The sequence below is a fragment of the Leptodactylus fuscus genome, unplaced genomic scaffold (genome assembly GCF_031893055.1).
Source record: "Leptodactylus fuscus isolate aLepFus1 unplaced genomic scaffold, aLepFus1.hap2 HAP2_SCAFFOLD_171, whole genome shotgun sequence".
In the NCBI taxonomy this organism is placed as follows: domain Eukaryota; kingdom Metazoa; phylum Chordata; class Amphibia; order Anura; family Leptodactylidae; genus Leptodactylus; species Leptodactylus fuscus.
In genome coordinates, this window is record NW_027440193.1 from 16,747 (window position 1) to 41,719 (window position 24,973).

The window sequence follows — 24,973 nt, forward strand, 5'->3', positions numbered from 1 at the left end:
CACTATATACAATCTGCTCCCCTATAACCTGTAGATAGGACACTATATACAATCTGCTCCCCTATAACCTGTAGATAGGACACTATATACAATCTGCTCCTCTATAACCTGTAGATAGGACACTATATACAATCTGCTCTATAACCTGTAGATAGGACACTATATACAATCTGCTCTATAACCTGTAGATAGGACACTATATACAATCTGCTCTATAACCTATAGATAGGACACTATATACAATCTGCTCCTCTATAACCTGTAGATAGGACACTATATACAATCTGCTCCTCTATAACCTGTAGATAGGACACTATATACAATCTGCTGTATAACCTGTAGATAGGACACTATATACAATCTGCCCCTCTATAACCTGTAGATAGGACACTATATACAATCTGCTCCTCTATAACCTGTAGATAGGACACTATATACAATCTGCTGTATAACCTGTAGATAGGACACTATATACAATCTGCCCCTCTATAACCTGTAGATAGGACACTATATACAATCTGCTGCTCTATAACCTGTAGATAGGACACTATATACAATCTGCTCCTCTATAACCTGTAGATAGGACACTATATACAATCTGCACCTCTATAACCTGTAGATAGGACACTATATACAATCTGCTCTATAACCTGTAGATAGGACACTATATACAATCTGCTCCTCTATAACCTGTAGATAGGACACTATATACAATCTGCTGCTCTATAACCTGTAGATAGGACACTATATACAATCTGCCCCTCTATAACCTGTAGATAGGACACTATATACAATCTGCTCCTCTATAACCTGTAGATAGGACACTATATACAATCTGCTCCTCTATAACCTGTAGATAGGACACTATATACAATCTGCTCCTCTATAACCTGTAGATAGGACACTATATACAATCTGCTCCTCTATAACCTGTAGATAGGACACTATATACAATCTGCTCCTCTCTATATAACACTATATATGTTCTTCTAGTCTCCTATATGAAGTTCTGGGCGTCTTATTGTAGGATCTGGTCATGTTGGATTCGGCTCCAGGTTTCCCTGAGTTGCTTCTGATCAGTCAGTAGTAAATGCAGTTCATACCTATAGGATTATATATAGTAGTATATAGGGGAATTGCACATTGATCAGATTCTTTTTACTTACAGGACACATTGGACAGGCTCTTACGTATCGCACATTCATCGGACGCGCTCTCAGAGCCAGACAAGGAGCCGCCGCCCTGTAACAGAACAATCGGATGACGATAGAGCCGTATTCACACTGATAAATCTCATTAGACATCGGCCTATGGGTTATATCTCTAATTTTACCCTTTTGCACATACATGCCACACCTTTGTGCATAAGTTTTAGGCAGACCACGTGATCACCACATTCCCCGACATCTCTGAGACCTCAGTCTTAAATATCAATACTCAGAAGTGAAAGGGTTAAAAGCGTGTGCTCACCACGAGGGAGTCTATAGGCAGGTGTATACAGCTCAGGTGCGCGCTCAGGTCTTCTCTCTTGGCCACTTCCTGGAAGAAAACTGAGAATGACTCCAGAACTTATCGTGTCGCTCATCAGACTAGTCGACACCTCACAAGTTTCCATTAAAGGGGTTTCTCAACCAAAAACTTCTGTGAAATATACATTATATGTGAAGTCCAAGCTCTAGTGGCAACGAAACACCTGTGCTGCACAGCGCCAAGTAATGGTGACCGGGCCCCAGCACCGCTTATTATCTAGGCCAGAACCTCCTTTACTGGGTGTGCGGTGCTCCTGTAAGGCCCCTATGTAATATATAGGCGTCTGTGCCGTGCAGGATACGTCTGCAGGAAGAAATCTTCCCAATGCAATCGACTGATGATGACGGGTTTGGCTGCTGGAAATACCAGTGACCGGCTGAAGGTGACATGTTGTGTTTAGTATTACATGGGCAACCATCTTCTATATGGGCAACCATCTTATATATGGGCAACCATACTGTATATACAGTACATTCTGTCTGGATTTCCATGTCGGGCAGACACGACTACAGTCGGTCTGGATTACACTCCTGAGCGCACAAGACTACAGTCGGTCTGGATTACACTCCCGGGCGCACACGACTACAGTCAGTCTGGATTACACTCCCGGGCGCACACGACTACAGTCAGTCTGGATTTCCCTGCCGGGCGCACACGACTACAGTCAGTCTGGATTTCCCTGCCGGGCGCACACGACGACAGTCAGTCTGGATTTCTCTGCCGGGCGCACACGACTACAGTCAGTCTGGATTTCCCTGCCGGGCGCACACGACGACAGTCAGTCTGGATTTCTCTGCCGGGCGCACACGACTACAGTCAGTCTGGATTTCCCTGCCGGGCGCACACGACTACAGTCAGTCTGGATTTCCCTGCCGGGCGCACACGACTACAGTCAGTCTGGATTTCCCTGCCGGGCCCACACGACTACAGTCAGTCTGGATTTCCCTGCCGGGCGCACACGACAACAGTCAGTCTGGATTTCCCTGCCGGGCGCACACGACTACAGTCAGTCTGGATTACACTCCTGGGCACACACGACTACAGTCAGTCTGGATTTCCCTGCCGGGCGCACACGACGACAGTCAGTCTGGATTTCTCTGCCGGGCGCACACGACTACAGTCAGTCTGGATTTCCCTGCCGGGCGCACACGACAACAGTCAGTCTGGATTTCTCTGCCGGGCGCACACGACGACAGTCAGTCTGGATTACTCTGCGGGGCGCACACGACTACAGTCAGTCTGGATTTCCCTGCCGGGCGCACACGACGACAGTCAGTCTGGATTTCTCTGCCGGGCGCACACGACTACAGTCAGTCTGAATTTCCCTGCCGGGCGCACACGACTACAGTCAGTCTGGATTACTCTCCCGGGCGCACACGACTACAGTCAGTCTGGATTTCCCTGCCGGGCGCACACGACTACAGTCAGTCTGGATTACACTCCCGGGCGCACACGACTACAGTCAGTCTGGATTTCCCTGCCAGGCGCACACGACTACAGTCAGTCTGGATTTCCCTGCCGGGCGCACACGACTACAGTCAGTCTGGATTTCCCTGCCGGGCGCACACGACTACAGTCAGTCTGGATTACACTCCCGGGCGCACACGACTACAGTCAGTCTGGATTTCTCTGCCGGGCGCACACGACAACAGTCAGTCTGGATTTCTCTGCCGGGCACACACGACTACAGTCAGTCTGGATTATACTCCCGGGCGCACACGACTACAGTCAGTCTGGATTACACTCCCAGGCGCACACGACTACAGTCAGTCTGGATTTCCCTGCCGGGCGCACACGACTACAGTCAGTCTGGATTACACTCCCGGGCGCACACGACTACAGTCAGTCTGGATTTCCCTGCCGGGCGCACACGACAACAGTCAGTCTGGATGTCTCTGCCGGGCGCACACGACAACAGTCAGTCTGGATTTCTCTGCCGGGCGCACACGACTACAGTCAGTCTGGATTAAACTCCCGGGCGCACACGACTACAGTCAGTCTGGATTACACTCCCGGGCGCACACGACTACAATCAGTCTGGATTTCCCTGCCGGGCGCACACGACTACAGTCAGTCTGGATTTCTCTGCCGGGCGCACACGACTACAGTCAGTCTGGATTACTCTCCCGGGCGCACACGACTACAGTCAGTCTGGATTTCCCTGCCGGGCGCACACGACTACAGTCAGTCTGGATTTCCCTGCTGGGTGCACACGACTACAGTCAGTCTGGATTTCCTTGCCGGGCGCACACGACTACAGTCAGTCTGGATTTCCTTGCCGGGCGCACACGACTACAGTCAGTCTGGATTTCCCTGCCGGGCACACACGACTACAGTCAGTCTGGATTTCCCTGCCGGGCGCACACGACTACAGTCAGTCTGGATTTCCCTGCCGGGCGCACACGACTACAGTCAGTCTGGATTTCCCTGCCGGGCGCACACGACTACAGTCAGTCTGGATTTCCCTCCCGGGCGCACACGACTACAGTCAGTCTGGATTTCCCAACCGGGCGCACACGACTACAACCAGTCTGGATTTCCCTGCCGGGCGCACACGACTACAGTCAGTCTGGATTTCCCTGCCGGGCGCACACGACTACAGTCAGTCTGGATTTCCCTGCCGGGCGCACACGACGACAGTCAGTTTGGATTACTCTGCGGGGCGCACACGACAACAGTCAGTCTGGATTTCTCTGCCGGGCGCACACGACTACAGTCAGTCTGGATTTCCCTGCCGGGCGCACACGACTACAATCAGTCTGGATTTCCCTGCCGGGCGCACACGACTACAGTCAGTCTGGATTTCCCTGCCGGGCACACACGACGACAGTCAGTCTGGATTTCCCTGCCGGGCGCACACGACTACAGTCAGTCTGGATTTCCCTGCCGGGCGCGCACGACTACAGTCAGTCTGGTTTTCCCTGCCGGGCGCACACGACGACAGTCAGTCTGGATTACTCTGCGGGGCGCACACGACTACAGTCAGTCTGGATTTCCCTGCCGGGCGCACACGACGACAGTCAGTCTGGATTTCTCTGCCGGGCGCACACGACTACAGTCAGTCTGGATTTCCCTGCCGGGCGCACACGACTACAGTCAGTCTGGATTTCCCTGCCGGGCGCACACGACAACAGTCAGTCTGGATTTCTCTGCCGGGCGCACACGACTACAGTCAGTCTGGATTACACTCCTGGGCACACACGACTACAGTCAGTCTGGATTTCCCTGCCGGGCGCACACGACGACAGTCAGTCTGGATTTCTCTGCCGGGCGCACACGACTACAGTCAGTCTGGATTTCCCTGCCGGGCGCTCACGACTACAGTCAGTCTGGATTTCCCTGCCGGGCGCACACGACTACAGTCAGTCTGGATTACACTCCCGGGCGCACACGACTACAGTCAGTCTGGATTTCCCTGCCGAGCGCACACGACTACAGTCAGTCTGGATTACACTCCCGGGCGCACACGACTACAGTCAGTCTGGATTTCCCTGCCGGGCGCACACGACAACAGTCAGTCTGGATTTCTCTGCCGGGCGCACACGACAACAGTCAGTCTGGATTTCTCTGCCGGGCGCACACGACTACAGTCAGTCTGGATTATACTCCCGGGCGCACACGACTACAGTCAGTCTGAATTACACTCCCGGGCGCACACGACTACAATCAGTCTGGATTTCCCTGCCGGGCGCACACGACTACAATCAGTCTGGATTTCTCTGCCGGGCGCACACGACTACAATCAGTCTGGATTTCTCTGCCGGGCGCACACGACTACAGTCAGTCTGGATTTCTCTGCCGGGCGCACACGACTACAGTCAGTCTGGATTACTCTGCCGGGCGCACACGACTACAATCAGTCTGGATTTCTCTGCCGGGCGCACACGACTACAGTCAGTCTGGATTACTCTGCCGGGCGCACACGACTACAGTCAATCTGGATTTCTCTGCCGGGCGCACACGACTACAGTCAGTCTGGATTACTCTCCCGGGCGCACACGACTACAGTCAGTCTGGATTTCCCTGCCGGGCGCACACGACTACAGTCAGTCTGGATTTCCCTGCCAGGCTTACACGACTACAGTCAGTCTGGATTTCCTTGCCGGGCGCACACGATTACAGTCAGTCTGGATTTCCCTGCTGGGCACACACGACTACAGTCAGTCTGGATTTCCCTGCCGGGTGCACACGACTACAGTCAGTCTGGATTTCCTTGCCGGGCGCACACGACTACAGTCAGTCTGGATTTCCCTGCTGGGCACACACGACTACAGTCAGTCTGGATTTCCCTGCGGGGCGCACACGACTACAGTCAGTCTGGATTTCCTTGCCGGGCGCACACGACTACAGTCAGTCTGGATTTCCCTGCCGGGCACACACGACTACAGTCAGTCTGGATTTCCCTGCCGGGCGCACACGACTACAGTCAGTCTGGATTTCCCTGCCAGGCGCACACTACTACAGTCAGTCTGGATTTCCCTGCCGGGCGCACACGACTACAGTCAGTCTGGATTTCCCTGCCAGGCGCACACGACTACAATCAGTCTGGATTTCCCTGCGGGGCACACACGACTACAGTCAGTCTGGATTTCCCTGCCGGGCGCACACGACTACAGTCAGTCTGGATTTCCCTGCCAGGCGCACACGACTACAGTCAGTCTGGATTTCCCTGCCGGGCGCACACGACTACAGTCAGTCTGGATTTCCCTGCCGGGCGCACACGACTACAGTCAGTCTGGATTTCCTTGCCGGGCGCACACGACTACAGTCAGTCTGGATTTCCCTGCCGGGCACACACGACTACAGTCAGTCTGGATTTCCCTGCCGGGCGCACACGACTACAGTCAGTCTGGATTTCCCTGCCGGGCGCGCACGACTACAGTCAGTCTGGTTTTCCCTGCCGGGCGCACACGACGACAGTCAGTCTGGATTACTCTGCGGGGCGCACACGACTACAGTCAGTCTGGATTTCCCTGCCGGGCGCACACGACGACAGTCAGTCTGGATTTCTCTGCCGGGCGCACACGACTACAGTCAGTCTGGATTTCCCTGCCGGGCGCACACGACTACAGTCAGTCTGGATTTCCCTGCCGGGCGCACACGACAACAGTCAGTCTGGATTTCTCTGCCGGGCGCACACGACTACAGTCAGTCTGGATTTCTCTGCCGGGCGCACACGACTACAGTCAGTCTGGATTACACTCCTGGGCACACACGACTACAGTCAGTCTGGATTTCCCTGCCGGGCGCACACGACGACAGTCAGTCTGGATTTCTCTGCCGGGCGCACACGACTACAGTCAGTCTGGATTTCCCTGCCGGGCGCACACGACTACAGTCAGTCTGGATTTCCCTGCCGGGCGCACACGACTACAGTCAGTCTGGATTACACTCCCGGGCGCACACGACTACAGTCAGTCTGGATTTCCCTGCCGGGCGCACACGACTACAGTCAGTCTGGATTACACTCCCGGGCGCACACGACTACAGTCAGTCTGGATTTCCCTGCCGGGCGCACACGACAACAGTCAGTCTGGATTTCTCTGCCGGGCGCACACGACTACAGTCAGTCTGGATTTCCCTGCCGGGCGCACACGACTACAGTCAGTCTGGATTTCCCTGCCGGGCGCACACGACTACAGTCAGTCTGGATTACACTCCCGGGCGCACACGACTACAATCAGTCTGGATTTCCCTGCCGGGCGCACACGACAACAGTCAGTCTGGATTTCTCTGCCGGGCGCACACGACTACAGTCAGTCTGGATTATACTCCCGGGCGCACACGACTACAGTCAGTCTGGATTACACTCCCGGGCGCACACGACTACAATCAGTCTGGATTTCCCTGCCGGGCGCACACGACTACAATCAGTCTGGATTTCTCTGCCGGGCGCACACGACTACAATCAGTCTGGATTTCTCTGCCGGGCGCACACGACTACAGTCAGTCTGGATTACTCTGCCGGGCGCACACGACTACAGTCAGTCTGGATTTCTCTGCCGGGCGCACACGACTACAGTCAGTCTGGATTACTCTCCCGGGCGCACACGACTACAGTCAGTCTGGATTTCCCTGCCGGGCGCACACGACTACAGTCAGTCTGGATTTCCCTGCCAGGCTTACACGACTACAGTCAGTCTGGATTTCCTTGCCGGGCGCACACGACTACAGTCAGTCTGGATTTCCCTGCTGGGCACACACGACTACAGTCAGTCTGGATTTCCCTGCCGGGTGCACACGACCACAGTCAGTCTGGATTTCCTTGCCGGGCGCACACGACTACAGTCAGTCTGGATTTCCTTGCCGGGCGCACACGACTACAGTCAGTCTGGATTTCCCTGCCGGGCACACACGACTACAGTCAGTCTGGATTTCCCTGCCGGGCGCACACGACTACAGTCAGTCTGGATTTCCCTGCCAGGCGCACACTACTACAGTCAGTCTGGATTTCCCTGCCGGGCGCACACGACTACAGTCAGTCTGGATTTCCCTGCCGGGCGCACACGACTACAGTCAGTCTGGATTTCCCTGCCGGGCGCACACGACGACAGTCAGTCTGGATTACTCTGCGGGGCGCACACGACTACAGTCAGTCTGGATTTCCTTGCCGGGCGCACACGACTACAGTCAGTCTGGATTTCCCTGCCGGGCGCACACGACGACAGTCAGTCTGGATTTCTCTGCCGGGCGCACACGACTACAGTCAGTCTGGATTTCCCTGCCGGGCGCACACGACTACAGTCAGTCTGGATTTCCCTGCCGGGCGCACACGACAACAGTCAGTCTGGATTTCTCTGCCGGGCGCACACGACTACAGTCAGTCTGGATTTCCCTGCCGGGCGCACACGACTACAGTCAGTCTGGATTTCCCTGCCAGGCGCACACGACTACAATCAGTCTGGATTTCCCTGCGGGGCACACACGACTACAGTCAGTCTGGATTTCCCTGCCGGGCGCACACGACTACAGTCAGTCTGGATTTCCCTGCCAGGCGCACACGACTACAGTCAGTCTGGATTTCCCTGCCGGGCGCACACGACTACAGTCAGTCTGGATTTCCCTGCCAGGCGCACACGACTACAGTCTGTCTGGATTTCCCTGCCGGGCGCACACGACTACAGTCAGTCTGGATTACACTCCCGGGCGCACACGACTACAGTCAGTCTGGATTTCCCTGCCGGGCGCACACGACTACAGTCAGTCTGGATTACACTCCCGGGCGCACACGACTACAGTCAGTCTGGATTTCCCTGCCGGGCGCACACGACAACAGTCAGTCTGGATTTCTCTGCCGGGCGCACACGACAACAGTCAGTCTGGATTTCTCTGCCGGGCGCACACGACTACAGTCAGTCTGGATTATACTCCCGGGCGCACACGACTACAGTCAGTCTGAATTACACTCCCGGGCGCACACGACTACAATCAGTCTGGATTTCCCTGCCGGGCGCACACGACTACAATCAGTCTGGATTTCTCTGCCGGGCGCACACGACTACAATCAGTCTGGATTTCTCTGCCGGGCGCACACGACTACAATCAGTCTGGATTTCTCTGCCGGGCGCACACGACTACAGTCAGTCTGGATTACTCTGCCGGGCGCACACGACTACAGTCAGTCTGGATTTCTCTGCCGGGCGCACACGACTACAGTCAGTCTGGATTACTCTCCCGGGCGCACACGACTACAGTCAGTCTGGATTTCCCTGCCGGGCGCACACGACTACAGTCAGTCTGGATTTCCCTGCCAGGCTTACACGACTACAGTCAGTCTGGATTTCCTTGCCGGGCGCACACGACTACAGTCAGTCTGGATTTCCCTGCTGGGCACACACGACAACAGTCAGTCTGGATTACACTCCCGGGCACACATGACTACAGTCAGTCTGGATTTCCCTGCCGGGTGCACACGACTACAGTCAGTCTGGATTTCCTTGCCGGGCGCACACGACTACAGTCAGTCTGGATTTCCTTGCCGGGCGCACACAACTACAGTCAGTCTGGATTTCCCTGCCGGGCGCACACGACTACAGTCAGTCTGGATTTCCCTGCCGGGCGCACACGACTACAGTCAGTCTGGATTTCCCTGCTGGGCGCACACGACTACAGTCAGTCTGGATTACTCTGCGGGGCGCACACGACTACAGTCAGTCTGGATTTCCCTGCCGGGCGCACACGACGACAGTCAGTCTGGATTTCTCTGCCGGGCGCACACGACTACAGTCAGTCTGGATTTCCCTGCCGGGCGCACACGACTACAGTCAGTCTGGATTTCCCTGCCGGGCGCACACGACAACAGTCAGTCTGGATTTCTCTGCCGGGCGCACACGACTAAAGTCAGTCTGGATTTCCCTGCCGGGCGCACACGACTACAGTCAGTCTGGATTTCCCTGCCAGGCGCACACGACTACAATCAGTCTGGATTTCCCTGCGGGGCACACACGACTACAGTCAGTCTGGATTTCCCTGCCGGGCGCACACGACTACAGTCAGTCTGGATTTCCCTGCCAGGCGCACACGACTACAGTCAGTCTGGATTTCCCTGCCGGGCGCACACGACTACAGTCAGTCTGGATTTCCCTGCCAGGCGCACACGACTACAGTCAGTCTGGATTTCCTTGCCGGGCGCACACGACTACAGTCAGTCTGGATTTCCCTGCCGGGCGCACACGACTACAGTCAGTCTGGATTTCCCTGCCGGGCGCGCACGACTACAGTCAGTCTGGTTTTCCCTGCCGGGCGCACACGACGACAGTCAGTCTGGATTACTCTGCGGGGCGCACACGACTACAGTCAGTCTGGATTTCCCTGCCGGGCGCACACGACGACAGTCAGTCTGGATTTCTCTGCCGGGCGCACACGACTACAGTCAGTCTGGATTTCCCTGCCGGGCGCACACGACTACAGTCAGTCTGGATTTCCCTGCCGGGCGCACACGACAACAGTCAGTCTGGATTTCTCTGCCGGGCGCACATGACTACAGTCAGTCTGGATTACACTCCTGGGCACACACGACTACAGTCAGTCTGGATTTCCCTGCCGGGCGCACACGACGACAGTCAGTCTGGATTTCTCTGCCGGGCGCACACGACTACAGTCAGTCTGGATTTCCCTGCCGGGCGCACACGACTACAGTCAGTCTGGATTTCCCTGCCGGGCGCACACGACTACAGTCAGTCTGGATTACACTCCCGGGCGCACACGACTACAGTCAGTCTGGATTTCCCTGCCGGGCGCACACGACTACAGTCAGTCTGGATTACACTCCCGGGCGCACACGACTACAGTCAGTCTGGATTTCCCTGCCGGGCGCACACGACAACAGTCAGTCTGGATTTCTCTGCCGGGCGCACACGACTACAGTCAGTCTGGATTATACTCCCGGGCGCACACGACTACAGTCAGTCTGGATTACACTCCCGGGCGCACACGACTACAATCAGTCTGGATTTCCCTGCCGGGCGCACACGACTACAATCAGTCTGGATTTCTCTGCCGGGCGCACACGACTACAATCAGTCTGGATTTCTCTGCCGGGCGCACACGACTACAATCAGTCTGGATTTCTCTGCCGGGCGCACACGACTACAGTCAGTCTGGATTTCCCTGCCAGGCGCACACGACTACAGTCAGTCTGGATTTCCCTGCCGGGCGCACACGACTACAGTCAGTCTGGATTTCCCTGCCAGGCGCACACGACTACAGTCAGTCTGGATTTCCTTGCCGGGCGCACACGACTACAGTCAGTCTGGATTTCCCTGCCGGGCACACACGACTACAGTCAGTCTGGATTTCCCTGCCGGGCGCACACGACAACAGTCAGTCTGGATTTCCCTGCCGGGCGCGCACGACTACAGTCAGTCTGGTTTTCCCTGCCGGGCGCACACGACGACAGTCAGTCTGGATTACTCTGCGGGGCGCACACGACTACAGTCAGTCTGGATTTCCCTGCCGGGCGCACACGACGACAGTCAGTCTGGATTTCTCTGCCGGGCGCACACGATTACAGTCAGTCTGGATTTCCCTGCCGGGCGCACACGACTACAGTCAGTCTGGATTTCCCTGCCGGGCGCACACGACAACAGTCAGTCTGGATTTCTCTGCCGGGCGCACACGACTACAGTCAGTCTGGATTACACTCCTGGGCACACACGACTACAGTCAGTCTGGATTTCCCTGCCGGGCGCACACGACGACAGTCAGTCTGGATTTCTCTGCCGGGCGCACACGACTACAGTCAGTCTGGATTTCCCTGCCGGGCGCACACGACTACAGTCAGTCTGGATTTCCCTGCCGGGCGCACACGACTACAGTCAGTCTGGATTACACTCCCGGGCGCACACGACTACAGTCAGTCTGGATTTCCCTGCCGGGCGCACACGACTACAGTCAGTCTGGATTACACTCCCGGGCGCACACGACTACAGTCAGTCTGGATTTCCCTGCCGGGCGCACACGACAACAGTCAGTCTGGATTTCTCTGCCGGGCGCACACGACTACAGTCAGTCTGGATTATACTCCCGGGCGCACACGACTACAGTCAGTCTGGATTACACTCCCGGGCGCACACGACTACAATCAGTCTGGATTTCCCTGCCGGGCGCACCCGACTACAATCAGTCTGGATTTCTCTGCCGGGCGCACACGACTACAATCAGTCTGGATTTCTCTGCCGGGCGCACACGACTACAATCAGTCTGGATTTCTCTGCCGGGCGCACACGACTACAGTCAGTCTGGATTACTCTGCCGGGCGCACACGACTACAGTGAGTCTGGATTTCTCTGCCGGGCGCACACGACTACAGTCAGTCTGGATTACTCTCCCGGGCGCACACGACTACAGTCAGTCTGGATTTCCCTGCCGGGCGCACACGACTACAGTCAGTCTGGATTTCCCTGCCAGGCTTACACGACTACAGTCAGTCTGGATTTCCTTGCCGGGCGCACACGACTACAGTCAGTCTGGATTTCCCTGCTGGGCACACACGACTACAGTCAGTCTGGATTTCCCTGCCGGGTGCACACGACTACAGTCAGTCTGGATTTCCTTGCCGGGCGCACACGACTACAGTCAGTCTGGATTTCCTTGCCGGGCGCACACGACTACAGTCAGTCTGGATTTCCCTGCCGGGCACACACGACTACAGTCAGTCTGGATTTCCCTGCCGGGCGCACACGACTACAGTCAGTCTGGATTTCCCTGCCAGGCGCACACTACTACAGTCAGTCTGGATTTCCCTGCCGGGCGCACACGACTACAGTCAGTCTGGATTTCCCTGCCGGGCGCACACGACTACAGTCAGTCTGGATTTCCCTGCCGGGCGCACACGACGACAGTCAGTCTGGATTACTCTGCGGGGCGCACACGACTACAGTCAGTCTGGATTTCCCTGCCGGGCGCACACGACGACAGTCAGTCTGGATTTCTCTGCCGGGCGCACACGACTACAGTCAGTCTGGATTTCCCTGCCGGGCGCACACGACTACAGTCAGTCTGGATTTCCCTGCCGGGCGCACACGACAACAGTCAGTCTGGATTTCTCTGCCGGGCGCACACGACTACAGTCAGTCTGGATTTCCCTGCGGGGCACACACGACTACAGTCAGTCTGGATTTCCCTGCCGGGCGCACACGACTACAGTCAGTCTGGATTTCCCTGCCAGGCGCACACGACTACAGTCAGTCTGGATTTCCCTGCCGGGCGCACACGACTACAGTCAGTCTGGATTTCCCTGCCAGGCGCACACGACTACAGTCTGTCTGGATTTCCTTGCCGGGCGCACACGACTACAGTCAGTCTGGATTTCCTTGCCGGGCGCACACGACGACAGTCAGTCTGGATTACTCTGCGGGGCGCACACGACTACAGTCAGTCTGGATTTCCCTGCTGGGCGCATACGACTACAGTCAGTCTGGATTTCCCTGCCGGGCGCACACAACGACAGTCAGTCTGGATTACTCTGCGGGGCGCACACGACTACAGTCAGTCTGGATTACACTCCCGGGCGCACACGACTACAATCAGTCTGGATTTCCCTGCCGGGCGCACACGACGACAGTCAGTCTGGATTACTCTGCGGGGCGCACACGACTACAGTCAGTCTGGATTTCCCTGCCGGGCGCACACGACTACAGTCAGTCTGGATTTCCCTGCTGGGCGGACACGACTACAGTCACTCTGGATTTCCCTGCCGGGCCCACACGACTACAGTCAGTCTGGATTTCTCTGTGGGGCAGACACGACTACAGTCAGTCTGGATTTCCCTGCCGGGCGCACACGACTACAGTAAGTCTGGATTACACTCCCGGGCGCACACGACTACAATCAGTCTGGATTTCCCTGTCGGGAGCACACGACTACAGTCAGTCTGGATTACACTCCCGGGCGCACACGACTACAGTCAGTCTGGATTACACTCCCGGGTGCACACGACTACAGTCAGTCTGGATTACACTCCCGGGCGCACACGACTACAGTCAGTCTGGATTACACTCCCGGGCACACACGACTACAGTCAGTCTGGATTTCCCTGCCGGGCGCACACGACTACAGTCAGTCTGGATTTCCCTGCCGGGCGCACACGACTACAGTCAGTCTGGATTTCCCTGCCGGGCGCACACGACTACAGTCAGTCTGGATTACACTCCCGGGCGCACACGACTACAGTCAGTCTGGATTACACTCCCGGGCACACACGACTACAGTCAGTCTGGATTTCCCTGCCGGGCGCACACGACTACAGTCAGTCTGGATTTCCCTGCCGGGCGCACACGACTACAGTCAGTCTGGATTTCCCTGCCGGGCGCACACGACTACAGTCAGTCTGGATTTCCCTGCCGGGCGCACACGACTACAGTCAGTCTGGATTTCTCTGCGGGGCGCACACGACTACAGTCATTCTGGATTTCCCTGCCGGGCGCACACGACTACAGTCAGTCTGGATTTCCCTGCCGGGCGCACACGACTACAGTCAGTCTGGATTTCTCTGCGGGGCGCACACGACTACAGTCAGTCTGGATTTCCCTGCCAGGCGCACACGACTACAGTCAGTCTGGATTTCCCTGCCGGGCGCACACGACTGCAATCAGTCTGGATTACACTCCCGGGCGCACACGACTACAGTCAGTCTGGCTTTCCCTGCCAGGCGCACACGACTACAGTCAGTCTGGATTTCCCTGCCGGGCGCACACGACTACAATCAGTCTGGATTTCTCTGCCGGGCGCACATGACTACAGTCAGTCTGGATTTCCCTGCCAGGCGCACACGACTACAGTCAGTCTGGATTTTCCTGCCGGGCGCACACGACTACAATCAGTCTGGATTTCTCTGCCGGGCGCACATGACTACAGTCAGTCTGGATTTCTCTGCGGGGCGCACACGACTACAGTCAGTCTGGATTTCCCTGCCGGGTGCACACGACTACAGTCGGTCTGGATTTCCCTGCCGGGTGCACACGACTACAATCAGTCTGGATTTCCCTGCCGGGTGCACACGACTACAGTTGGTCTGGATTTCCCTGCCGGGCGCACACGACTACAGTCAGTCTGGATTACTCTCCCGGGCGCACACGACTACAGCCAGTCTGGATTTCCTTGCCGGGCGCACACGACTACAGTCAGTCTGGATTTCCCTGCCAGGCGCACACGACTACAGTCAGTCTGGATTTCCCTGCCGGGCGCACACGACTACAATCAGTCTGGATTTCTCTGCCGGGCGCACACGACTACAGTCAGTCTGGATTTCTCTGCGGGGCGCACACGACTACAGTCGGTCTGGATTTCCCTGCCGGGCACACATGACTACAGTCAGTCTGGATTTCCCTGCCGGGCGCACACGACTACAGTCAGTCTGGATTTCCCTGCCGGGCGCACACGACTACAGTCAGTCTGGATTTCCCTGCGGGGCGCACACGACTACAGTCAGTCTGGATTTCCCTGCCGGCGCACACGACTACAGTCAGTCTGCATTTCCCTGCCGGGCGCACACGACTACAGTCAGTCTGGATTTCCCTCCCGGGCGCACACGACTACAGTCACTCTGGATTTCCCTGCCGGGCCCACACGACTACAGTCAGTCTGGATTTCTCTGTGGGGCAGACACGACTACAGTCAGTCTGGATTTCCCTGTCGGGCGCACACGACTACAGTCAGTCTGGATTTCCCTGCCGGGTGCACACGACGACAGTCAGTCTGGATTACACTCCTGGGCACACACGACTACAGTCAGTCTGGATTTCCCTGCCGGGCGCACACAACTACAGTAAGTCTGGATTACACTCCCGGGCGCACACGACTACAATCAGTCTGGATTTCCCTGCCGGGCGCACACGACTACAGTCAGTCTGGATTTCCTTGCCGGGCGCACACGACTACAGTCAGTCTGGATTTCTCTGCGGGGCGCACACGACTACAGTCAGTCTGGATTTCCCTGCCGGGCGCACACGACTACAGTCAGTCTGGATTTCCCTGCCGGGCGCACACGACTACAGTCAGTCTGGATTTCCCTGCCGGGCGCACACGAGTACAGTCACTCTGGATTTCCCTGCCGGGCCCACACGACTACAGTCAGTCTGGATTTCCCTGCCGGGCGCACACGACTACAGTCAGTCTGGATTTCCCTGCCGGGCGCACACGACTACAGTCACTCTGGATTTCCCTGCCGGGCCCACACGACTACAGTCAGTCTGGATTTCCCTGCCGGGCGCACACGACTACAGTCAGTCTGGATTTCCCTGCTGGGCGCACACGAGTACAGTCAGTCTGGATTATACTCCCGGGCGCACACGACTACAGTCAGTCTGGATTACACTCCCGGGCGCACACGACTACAATCAGTCTGGATTTCCCTGCCGGGCGCACACGACTACAGTCAGTCTGGATTTCCCTGCCGGGCGCACACGACTACAGTCAGTCTGGATTTCCCTGCCGGGCGCACACGACTACAGTCAGTCTGGATTACACTCCCGGGCGCACACGACTACAGTCAGTCTGGATTACACTCCCGGGCACACATGACTACAGTCAGTCTGGATTTCCCTGCCAGGCGCACACGACTACAGTCAGTCTGGATTTCCCTGCCAGGCGCACACGACTACAGTCAGTCTGGATTTCCCTGCTGGGCGCACACGACTACAGTCAGTCTGGATTTCCCTGCCGGGCGCACACGACTACAGTCAGTCTGGATTTCCCTGCCAGGCGCACACGACTACAGTCAGTCTGGATTTCCCTGCCGGGCGCACACGACTACAGTCAGTCTGGATTTCCCTGCTGGGCGCACACGACTACAGTCAGTCTGGATTTCCCTGACAGGCGCACACGACTACAGTCAGTCTGGATTTCCCTGCCAGGCGCACACGACTACAGTCAGTCTGGATTTCCCTGACAGGCGCACACGACTACAGTCAGTCTGGATTTCCCTGCCGGGCGCACACGACTACAGTCAGTCTGGATTTCCCTGCCGGGCGCACACTACTACAGTCAGTCTGGATTTCCCTGCCGGGCGCACACGACTACAGTCAGTCTGGATTTCCCTGCCGGGCGCACACGACTACAGTCAGTCTGGATTTCCCTGCCGGGCGCACACGACTACAGTCAGTCTGGATTTCCCTGCCGGGCGCACACTACTACAGTCAGTCTGGATTTCCCTGCCAGGCGCACACGACTACAGTCGGTCTGGATTTCCCTGACAGGCGCACACGACTACAGTCACTCTGGATTTCCCTGACAGGCGCACACGACTACAGTCAGTCTGGATTTCCCTGCCAGGCGCACACGACTACAGTCAGTCTGGATTTCCCTGCCAGGCGCACACGACTATAGTCAGTCTGGATTTACCTGCCGGGCGCACACGACTACAATCAGTCTGGATTTCCCTGCCGGGCGCACACGACTACAGTCAGTCTGGATTTCCCTGCCGGGCGCACACGACTACAGTCAGTCTGGATTTCCCTGCCGGGTGCACACGACTACAGTCAGTCTGGATTTCCCTGCTGGGCGCACATGACTACAGTCAGTCTGGATTTCCCTGCCAGGCGCACACGACTACAGTCAGTCTGGATTTCCCTGCCGGGCGCACACGACTACAGTCAGTCTGGATTTCCCTGCCGGGCGCACACGACTACAGTCAGTCTGGATTTCTCTGCCGGGCGCACACGACTACAGTCAGTCTGGATTACACTCCCGGGCGCACACGACTACAGTCAGTCTGGATTTCCCTGCCAGGCGCACACGACTACAGTCAGTCTGGATTTCCCTGCCGGGCGCACACGACTACAGTCAGTCTGGATTTCCCTGCTAGGCGCACACGACTACAGTCAGTCTGGATTTCCCTGCCGGGCGCACACGACTACAGTCAGTCTGGATTTCCCTGCTAGGCGCACACGACTACAGTCAGTCTGGATTTCTCTGCCGGGCGCACACGACTACAGTCAGTCTGGATTTCTCTGCCGGGCGCACACGACTACAGTCAGTCTGGATTACACTCCCGGGCGCACACGACTACAGTCAGTCTGGATTTCCCTGCCAGGCGCACACGACTACAGTCAGTCTGGATTTCCCTGCCGGGCGCACACGACTACAGTCAGTCTGGATTTCCCTATAAGTAATTGGCCGCACTTCGCAGTCAATGTAAACACTTACAATAAAACATACGGCACAATCGTCCTCATTTATAAAGGATGAAGCTATAAGTAATGCTGCCCGGGCCGGGGATGATGAATGGAGTTAGTAATCGTCCTTGTTGTTATGATGAACATTCCCCGTCTACGCTGGAGCCGCCACCGGCCGTTCCGTACACTCAGCACAAAATCATTTCCCACTTGGTGGAAAGTGAATTTAGATTATGTGAATGCGAAATGAAGCAGCTTAAGAAAACAAGGCGTGCGTGCGGCCCGTACTGAGCCGGGGTGTGCGGAGCTTGTGTGGTCTCCTAGTACAGTACATGGAGTACCAGGTCGGCGACTACTTAGATACATGGACAGTATTATATAGAGATTTGTGTCTGATATCAGAGGTCAGGACCCGTGGTGTCTATGGAGTGGCCGAGCCTTCCCCTTATTGTAGTACAGACATCTCCTTCCTACTTTACTATCAGGGAGTTCTCATTATCGGCCATGTGATAGACCCAGTGGAGCTGCAGCCCAGTCACGGCCACTGCTTGTCCCATGTTAGTACACATAAGACAGAAGCAGATATAGAAGCGGCTTTATCATGGCATGTTATAGACTCGGTGGAGCTGCAGCCCAGTCACGGCCACCGGTTGTCCCGTGTTAGTACACATAGGACACAAGCGGCTTTATCATGGCACGTTATAGACCCGGTGGAGCTGCAGCCCAGTCACGGCCACCGGTTGTCCCGTGTTAGTACACATAGGACACAAGCGGCTTTATCATGGCACGTTATAGACCTGGTGGAGCTGCAGCCCAGTCACGGCCACTGCTTGTCCCATGTTAGTACACATAAGACAGAAGCAGATATAGAAGCGGGTTTATCATGACATGTGATAGACCCAGTGGAGCTGCAGCCCGGTCATGGCCACCGGTTGTACCGTGTTAGTACACATAGGACACAAATGGCTTTATCATGGCACGTTATAGACCCGGTGGAGCTGCAGCCCGGTCACGGCCACCGGTTGTCACATGTTAGTACACATAAGACAGAAGCAGATATAGAAGCGGCTTTGTCAAGGCTTGTTCATTTATTTTAGGTTCCTGTCTGAATTTTTGTACCATTTTTCTTAGCACGCCTCTTTCCTCAGCGCCTTGATGGGGAGAACCTCAGATGTCTCATTGATTCTACATAAGTGAGCCCACGAGTCCACGCCAGCTATCATTTCTGTTTAATCGCACAAACTCAGGAGGAAGTTTGGAAATGATGCTGAGGCCTGCACCTCTTATATATTATAGTGTAGGGGCAATGGTCTTGATAAAGGGGCCCTATAGGCCGAGGTGGACCACTGGGCTAGGATAGGAATGGCTTCTCTAGTTCTTCAGTAGCTTTTATAGAGCTCCTGTTTCTCTAACAAAGCTCTAATAATTGCAGCAATTAGTCATAAGCGGAGCCCCTTACATGAGACCTAACAGATCCTGTAGGTGGAGGTTTAGGATGGAATTGGGCCCCACAAGCACTCCCTTTGTTGTACACAATGTCTGTCCATCTCCGGAGTCATTGCCATTGCTGCTGTAAGTACAGGACTGTCCGTCAGACTCCCTGTAGTGCGCAGGTTACTGAGAGGTATACAGAAGATAGTGCGCAGGTTACTGAGAGGTATACAGAAGATAGTGCGCAGGTTACTGAGAGGTATACAGAAGATAGTGCGCAGGTTACTGAGAGGTATACAGAGGATAGTGCGCAGGTTACTGAGAGGTATACAGAAGATAGTGCGCAGGTTACTGAGAGGTATACAGAAGATAGTGCGCAGGTTACTGAGAGGTATACAGAAGATAGTGCGCAGGTTACTGAGAGGTATACAGAAGATAGTGCGCAGGTTACTGAGAGGTATACAGAAGATAGTGCGCAGGTTACTGAGAGGTATACAGAGGATAGTGCGCAGGTTACTGAGAGGTATACAGAAGATAGTGCGCAGGTTACTGAGAGGTATACAGAAGATAGTGCGCAGGTTACTGAGAGGTATACAGAAGATAGTGCGCAGGTTACTGAGAGGTATACAGAAGATAGTGCGCAGGTTACTGAGAGGTATACAGAAGATAGTGCGCAGGTTACTGAGAGGTATACAGAAGATAGTGCGCAGGTTACTGAGAGGTATACAGAAGATAGTGCGCAGGTTACTGAGAGGTATACAGAAGATAGTGCGCAGGTTACTGAGAGGTATACAGAAGATAGTGCGCAGGTTACTGAGAGGTATACAGAAGATAGTGCGCAGGTTACTGAGAGGTATACAGAGGATAGTGCGCAGGTTACTGAGAGGTATACAGAGGATTGCAGCTCTGTCTACACTGCACCTTGCTGGGTATATAGGACTCGTCTTCCTGCGCTGCCCAATATAGACATGGACCACTAGGCCTAAAGACAAAAAGTAACTCAAAGGGAAAATGGCCGAAATTACCCAACTTTTATTGGAAAATGAAAACTGTCACAAACCCAAGTCTATACCTAGACGTATCAGTCCTAGGATCCCGTGTAGTGTCGTCTGTGTCTGTATTAGGAGCGAGATCCTGCACCGCCACATAGACATCCTGTATCATGGCCCTGCAAAGAGATGACTGTACGGAAGTAATCTTAGTCAGTAAGGGGTTAACATTCCTAAGCAGTGGTGCCGACCACCAGGGCCTCACAAATGGGGGGTTTACGGCTTTCTTTATTATTTTGGGCAGAACTCTTTATCTTCTCTCCTGATGAATCTGGTGTTTATTATCGACACCGGAAGAAACGCGTCGGGGGTGTTTGTTGCATCTATACAGTACACGCGGGCGGTGACCCCTATATAACAGCTGACATCTCTGCACTGCTCTCGTCTTGTAGGTTTCTTACGCCGCCAGTCATCTCTTTGCAGGGCCATGATACAGGATGTCTATGTGGCGGTGCAGGATCTCGGTCCTAATACAGAGACAGACGACACGGGATCCTAGGACTGATACAGCTACTTATAGGGTTGTGACATCATAGAAGTCTGTGACATCATAGAAGTCTGTGACATCATAGAAGTCTGTGACATCATAGAAGTCTGTGACATCATAGATGTTCAGTTTTACTGTCATTTACCAATAAAGTTGACTTTTATCTTCCATCACGCTTCGGCCATTTTTCCTTTTGTTAGTGTTCAGACTGCGAGTGAATAAAACTCCCAAACCCCAGAGAGCCCTGGGTGGCAGATGAGAGATTTGGGATTATTCCCCTACAGTATCAGCGTCAGAGATAAATAACAATGAATAGACACCTAACATGGTTATAAAGCAATGAGACAATAAACAAGATGGCGGTCGGGTCCATATGATTGTGTAGTGGCGTGCGATTCATCCTGATTGCACTGAGACCCTGGAGAGGACAACCCAGTGGGGCGGCCTGGGCACCGCCTGCACCCATTCTATGGTCTCTATGTCATCTTCAGGGGTCCGGGACAAGAAGTCCAAGTCTCCAGGCCGGTAGCCGAGCAGATCGTTCAGACCATCAGCGTGTCGCGTCCTACAAGGTGGTCCTGATAACCCAATGTCAAAGGGGTGTCAAGGGGGGAAACCTGCCGCCATATAGAGACCCCCCTGCTCTGGCCTCTACTGCCGCACTGACAACTCCGACTACCCATGTGACCACTGCCGCCAATCACTGGCCAAATGGGGCCCCGCTTACCATCAATACTAGGGGTGTCTTCTATTATAAAGCTGCCCCCTCGGCCCCCCCTGCGGAGATGACACCCCATCATTAGACCTTTAGCCCCTTTGTATCGGACTTCGGCCTCCTACAAGACGACCTGCCAGGAGGAGTTACCTCGGTCTGAAATCCTTCCACCAGAATGGCCACCAGCAGGTTGAACAGGACGTAGTTCCCGAAGGTCATGAGTGCGATGAAGTAAAGTGCGGCCCACGACGACGTGGAGGCCATCCCATTGTACAGGACTTTATTCCAGTCTTCCTGCGTTAGGATCTACAACGACCAATGGAAAGAATAGAATCGGGACAAGCGGAACAATGGAGGGACGTTACACGGCAAGCGCCTCATACCTGGAAGACGGTCACCGTGGCCCAGAGCAGGGAGTCAAAGTTCTTCCTATCGGGCAGCGTGTCCCCGTCCTTCTCCGATGCAAATTTGCAGCCAAAGAGATGCATTCCTAAAATGCTGCAAACACCAAAAACAAGGGGGTCACTCTGCAGAACATCGCAACTCTCCACTGACGTTACAGCCGAGATAACCAAGGAATATATAGAAAATATACTAAGTGACGGGGGGATGGTGTGAAGTCCCCCGAGCACTGGCACCGCACCAATCCTTCTAGGGACGTAGCAGGGCCCGCACAATAGTGGAAGACACAAATCTGCCCAATAGGAACAAACATGTGCAAGTCTTTCCATCCTACAGAACAAGGCGCAATAAACCTCCCCCATAAACCTACCTGAATATGAAGATAAAGAGCATCAGCAGCATGCAGAACGTCGCCACGTTGTCCATCGTCTTCATCAGCACCACCAGCTGTCGCTGCAGGGCCGGCATGAAGCGAACCAACTTCAAGACCCTCATGAGACGGAAGGTTCTGAGCACGGAGAGGCCGCCGCCCTGTTGTCCGATGATCTCCCAGACGCTGCGCAGATAAGAAGACGTCACATACAACATTCTACACGTTCCGGATATTCGTGTTAACGGCCTGCGGGAGATAAACCCCGGCCCCGGAATCACCGGATCCCAATACTGACCAATCAGGGTCAATCGCCAGCCCGGCTGCTCCATGACATGGCTGAGACCCCCCTCCCCCAATATATCCGGGTGTCACGTAACGTGAGGCTGTATCTGCTCATATATAATACAAGTGACACAGGGACCATCGGGGCTTATTCACACTATGGGCGACACTTGGACAGCCCGAGGGCCCTTTGTACTGCTCGGGGCCCCAGCCTGTGTTACGGAGCCCCATCCCCCAGGCCCCAGTCACATGTTCGGGGTTTGGGCACCACATGACCGATTTCTGGCTGTGTTTAGGTCTGGCCGGCTCAGTACAAGTCACCGGCTCCATCTTTACGTCTGTCCACGTGATTCGCATCTGAGTAACGTCTGTTATAAACTGACCAATGGGTGGCGTCAACTCAAAGCTCCCGGGCCCCGCTGCAGAATCTGTAATGGGCCCCCTACCACCTGGGAGACGGGCGCACTCGGGAGTAAGAAAGACTCGGCACCTGCCGGTAAGTGAGAGCGCGAATAGCGGAGCCTTCTACTAATGAGCCCGTCCTAGTGACCCCGATCCCGGCCTAATCCTTTACACCAGGTGTCATGGCAGACGCAGAGCCCATCCCCCAGCACATGAATAATGACCTCATTATATATACTGTATATACACAACCCTACCCCATGTACCAGATAGTATTACGGTATTATTCAGCCATATCTTCCATCCTGGCACCTGCTCGGTGATCGCCGGGCTGGTAAGTTCTAGCCGTCTCTGTGATGGCCGGTCCCTAATCTTACACGTTCCCCGCACTAGTCACTGACTGATAGTAAGAATATAGTAACAGGGGATGAGTGTCCGCTCACCAGGGGTCCGACTACTATGATGAGGATGACAACCTCTGAGTGCACCGTGTGAATACGGCCTTGGTGCACGCGCTTGGCCGCCACTTATAGGCTTGTGATCCAATTTATGCTTAAAGGGATCCTATCATTACAACACAATATTCTGTGACCAACACGTAGGATTAGCCTTAAGAAAGCCCCTTCTTCTCCTACCCTTAGATGTCTTCTCCGTGCCGCCGTTCAGTAGAAATCCTGGTTTTTGTTGGTATGCAAATGAGTTCTCTCGCAGCACTAGGGGCGGGCCCCAAAACTCAAACAGCACCGGGGGCGGCCCCAATGCTGCCAGAGAACTCTCCAGCGCCACTTCCATCTTCTTAAGGAACGACCTCTCTGCGCGTCTTCTTCCGGCGGTGGGGGTGAAACTTCTAGGCACACAGTGTTACTACACAGTAAGTAAGCGGCCATTTTCTTGTAGCCAGCAGGCATGCACAGTCGGTTCTGCCCAAGGCCTAGAAGTTTCATCCCCACCACCGGAAGAAGACGTGCAGAGAAGTCATTCCTGAAGAAGATGGAGGCGGCGCTGGAGAGTTCTCTGGCAGCATTGGGGCCCGCCCCCAGTGCTGTTTGAGTGCTGGGGCCCGCCCCCAGTGCTGCGAGAGAAGTCATTTGCATACCAACGAAAACTGGGATTTTTACTGAACAGCAGCGGAGAAGACAACGAAAGGTAGGAGTAGAAGGGGCTTTCCTTAAGGCTACTCCTATGTATTCGTCACAAGAAATTGTGTTTTAATGATAGGATCCCTTTAAGGAAAGCGTTATTTAGTAAGGGAATATGTCACTGTCCAGTGGGCGCAGGCGCAGTTTTCGGAATTTACTAATGGGTATCAGGTAGTGTTTGCATGTAGCAGCTTTAATGGTGGGCCCTAGGCGTCTGACGCCGTGCTGGTGGGTTAGTGACCATGTGACCCTGGGAGAGGATCCCTTTAAGATAGACACTATTCATTAAATTGGGTAAAGCAGAATCACCTGATGATGACGATGATCCCATCGAATATATTATAGGGGTTCTTAATGTATCCGAATGGGCCGTACACCAAGAGCTTCAGCACCATCTCCAGGGCGAAGAGGCTGGTGAAGACGATGTTACTGATCTCCAGGGCGTTGGTCAGCTCTTCTGGCTGCCGGGAAAGAGGTTCATACATTAGTGAGGACAAAATGGAGGAAAACCCAACACTGAGACGAGCGGCTGCTCCGGGAGCTCTACAGC

General features: G+C 54.8%; 1 protein-coding gene across 1 annotated transcript in view; it reads right to left on the reverse strand.

Moving 5' to 3' along the window:
- Positions 1-1,166: 1,166 nt before the first annotated feature.
- LOC142187291 (voltage-dependent T-type calcium channel subunit alpha-1G-like) overlaps positions 1,167-24,973 on the reverse strand; it is a gene marked incomplete at its 3' end in the record, with an annotated part of 83,154 nt that continues 59,347 nt past the window's right edge. The window contains exons 9-14 of the mRNA XM_075261516.1: positions 24,733-24,884; positions 22,598-22,783; positions 22,209-22,323; positions 21,976-22,131; positions 1,471-1,539; positions 1,167-1,242 (exon numbers count right to left, since the gene is read on the reverse strand). Of these exons, the coding sequence (XP_075117617.1) occupies positions 1,167-1,242; positions 1,471-1,539; positions 21,976-22,131; positions 22,209-22,323; positions 22,598-22,783; positions 24,733-24,884 (754 nt within the window). The remainder of the gene's footprint in view (positions 1,243-1,470; positions 1,540-21,975; positions 22,132-22,208; positions 22,324-22,597; positions 22,784-24,732; positions 24,885-24,973) is intronic.